Below are 2,417 nucleotides of genomic sequence, written 5' to 3'. Positions count from 1 at the left end.
TGGCTAACTTCTAACTTGAACTAGTTAAAAAAACGTTTAACTTTAACTTTTTTTTGAAGTAGAAGTTAAAAGTTTTAAAAAATTGAAATCCAGCTTTCCCAGAGTTTTTCCTGACACAGCCACTCTCTAGGACTTGCATGGAATGATATTTCTTTATTGAAACTCTAGGACTTCTTGTTTGAGAGACAGAAAGTAGTGTGCCTTCCTATGAGATACGGTCTCTTAAGAACTACAAGTTCCAGAGTTCTTTAGGTCATGCTGGTATTTTCTGTGCATTTGCTGGAGTCAACAGGGCAGCCAGTTGGCTGCAGGAAAGGAAACAAACACAAACAGAGACAGTAACAGATCCCAGTAACAGTGAGAGCAATTAGTGAGGGTGAAGTAGATGATGACTTTTTTTAATTTTAATGAAGATCAGGACCAGCAGCCCACTTCTCATATGTGAGAAACTTATCTGAGACGTTACCTACTATGAAAAACTATTGATCCGTTATAACACAATCATTCCCTCAGTAGTGGGGGCTTAGTTTTGCAAGACAGAAGAGGAAAATTGTCAGATGTAAATTTTGAAATGCAGCTTTTGCTGAAGTTCAACAAGCATGTTTAAATACTTTCTGCTATGCAACTGAGCATTCTTTTTCTCATTTAAACTGATTTTCTCATTTCAGTCTAATTCTGATTTTCAGACACTTTCATTATTTCTAATTCAGATGCATTTCATACCCTCTTGTTACCTTTTGAGCAATAAAAATTGTAATAACAGAGCTTTTCTGTGGGAACAGCTTTCATTTGTCACCTGGCTATGAATATCTCCTTTCTGCTATTCTGGTATACCTATATGATGCATTAACTTTTACAAAGTACTTCACGTGGAGAGGGTGTGAAGGATCTAACATTGCATAGGTATTGGTAAATTGTTATTTTGAAAACTGTTTGACAAGTATAACACTGTTTTCAGGTAAAACAGGGTGAGTTCAAAGTAAATTAGTGGGCTTCTGTGGGCTCACGGAAAAGAACCCCACTCATTACATTTGAAAATTAAAAATTATGCTAAGAGGTAATTCACCATGTTTCCCGAATTTCTCACAAATCAACTTAACTTTTAACTAGTTACTCTCTTTTTAACTTACCTTTTAACTAGTTGAAAGTGGAAATATTTAACCTAACTCAAGTTAATTTTAAAGGCTGCTAACTTTTAACTTTAACTAGTTACATTTTCCATAAACTTTTCCCATGATTGAGGGCAACCAAAGTCCTATACATAATGAATAAATAGGGAGACCTTCTTGCTGCACAGTGAAAGGAAGGAAAATACAGACATAAGACACAGGCACCAAAATACCCTGATAGTCTTCAAGCCTAGCATTCATGGCAGAGAGGGGACTAGAGACAAGTCCTCCCATCACCAGTCCCATCTCAAATGCTGATTCTATTGAAATCCCAAGAAATATCCTTACTCTTTGTGTTCCAGCCGAATTATATCTCCATGTCTCACAAACTCCACAGTACAAGAAGAGTCCAAATGATCTGTAAGGAGAGCATAAATAGATCTCATTACCAAGTCTGAAAAATGAATCAAAGTTCTTGAAGGAAGAGTTTTGAGAATACCGAGTTTTTGCCTTCAGTAAATCACATCAGTGGATTCTAGAAGCAGTATGAACCCTAATTTAAGTGTAATAACTGGCCCTGATGGTTCCTCCCTAAAACTCTATGGCAGTATTCTAAAACAAAGACTTTGGGTCCAATAGGGAAATTGATGAAACCACGCTGTTCAGCACAGATTAGAAATATAAATCAAGAATGATTTTTAGCAGCCATTCATCAACTTTAATTATGCAAAACTAACACAGAAAGGAAACCCTATATAACAAGCATGCTCCAGATATACCATGGGGGAATCTAAATAATGGATGATCTGTCCAAACAACTATTCCCAATGTCCAACAGTATTTTGACCCAAGCAGCCATGCACTAAGAAAAAAAATCTATTGCATTCTGGAACCTGTAGTCTGGGAGGCACACCTCTGAATAAAAAAAAATATGGTAAATCAAATATGATTCATTGTATGTATTCATTGCAGTCTGTGGTTGTCTAGCAAGTTATCATCACAGCTCTTAGCCAGAAAAAAGCTGAACATCACATCTGGAAGGAAAATAAAGTTTCGGTCCAATGATGACCGGTTGAGAGCTATGGGACTCTTTAACCTGGAAAAGCGCAGGCTCAGGGGTGATCTGACAGCCACCTATAAGTTTGTCAGGGGTGATCACCAGTATCTGGGGGAACGTTTGTTTACCAGAGCACCCCAAGGGATGACGAGGTCAAATGGTTATAAACTACTGCGAGACCATTTCAGGCTGAACATAAGGAAGAATTTCTTTACTGTCCAAGCCCCCAAGGTCTGGAACAACCTGCCATC

General features: G+C 37.6%; 1 protein-coding gene across 1 annotated transcript in view; it reads right to left on the bottom strand.

Moving 5' to 3' along the window:
* POMT2 (protein O-mannosyltransferase 2) overlaps positions 1-2,417 on the bottom strand; it is a 46,827-nt gene that overhangs the window by 25,414 nt on the left and 18,996 nt on the right. The window contains exon 11 of the mRNA XM_019518749.1: positions 1,458-1,527. Within this exon, the coding sequence (XP_019374294.1) occupies positions 1,458-1,527 (70 nt within the window). The remainder of the gene's footprint in view (positions 1-1,457; positions 1,528-2,417) is intronic.

The sequence above is a fragment of the Gavialis gangeticus genome, unplaced genomic scaffold (genome assembly GCF_001723915.1).
Source record: "Gavialis gangeticus isolate Ggan-Ray unplaced genomic scaffold, GavGan_comp1, whole genome shotgun sequence".
In the NCBI taxonomy this organism is placed as follows: Eukaryota; Metazoa; Chordata; order Crocodylia; family Gavialidae; genus Gavialis; species Gavialis gangeticus.
The sequence above is the reverse complement of the archived record's forward strand: the minus strand, read 5'-3'. Positions and strand labels throughout refer to the sequence as shown.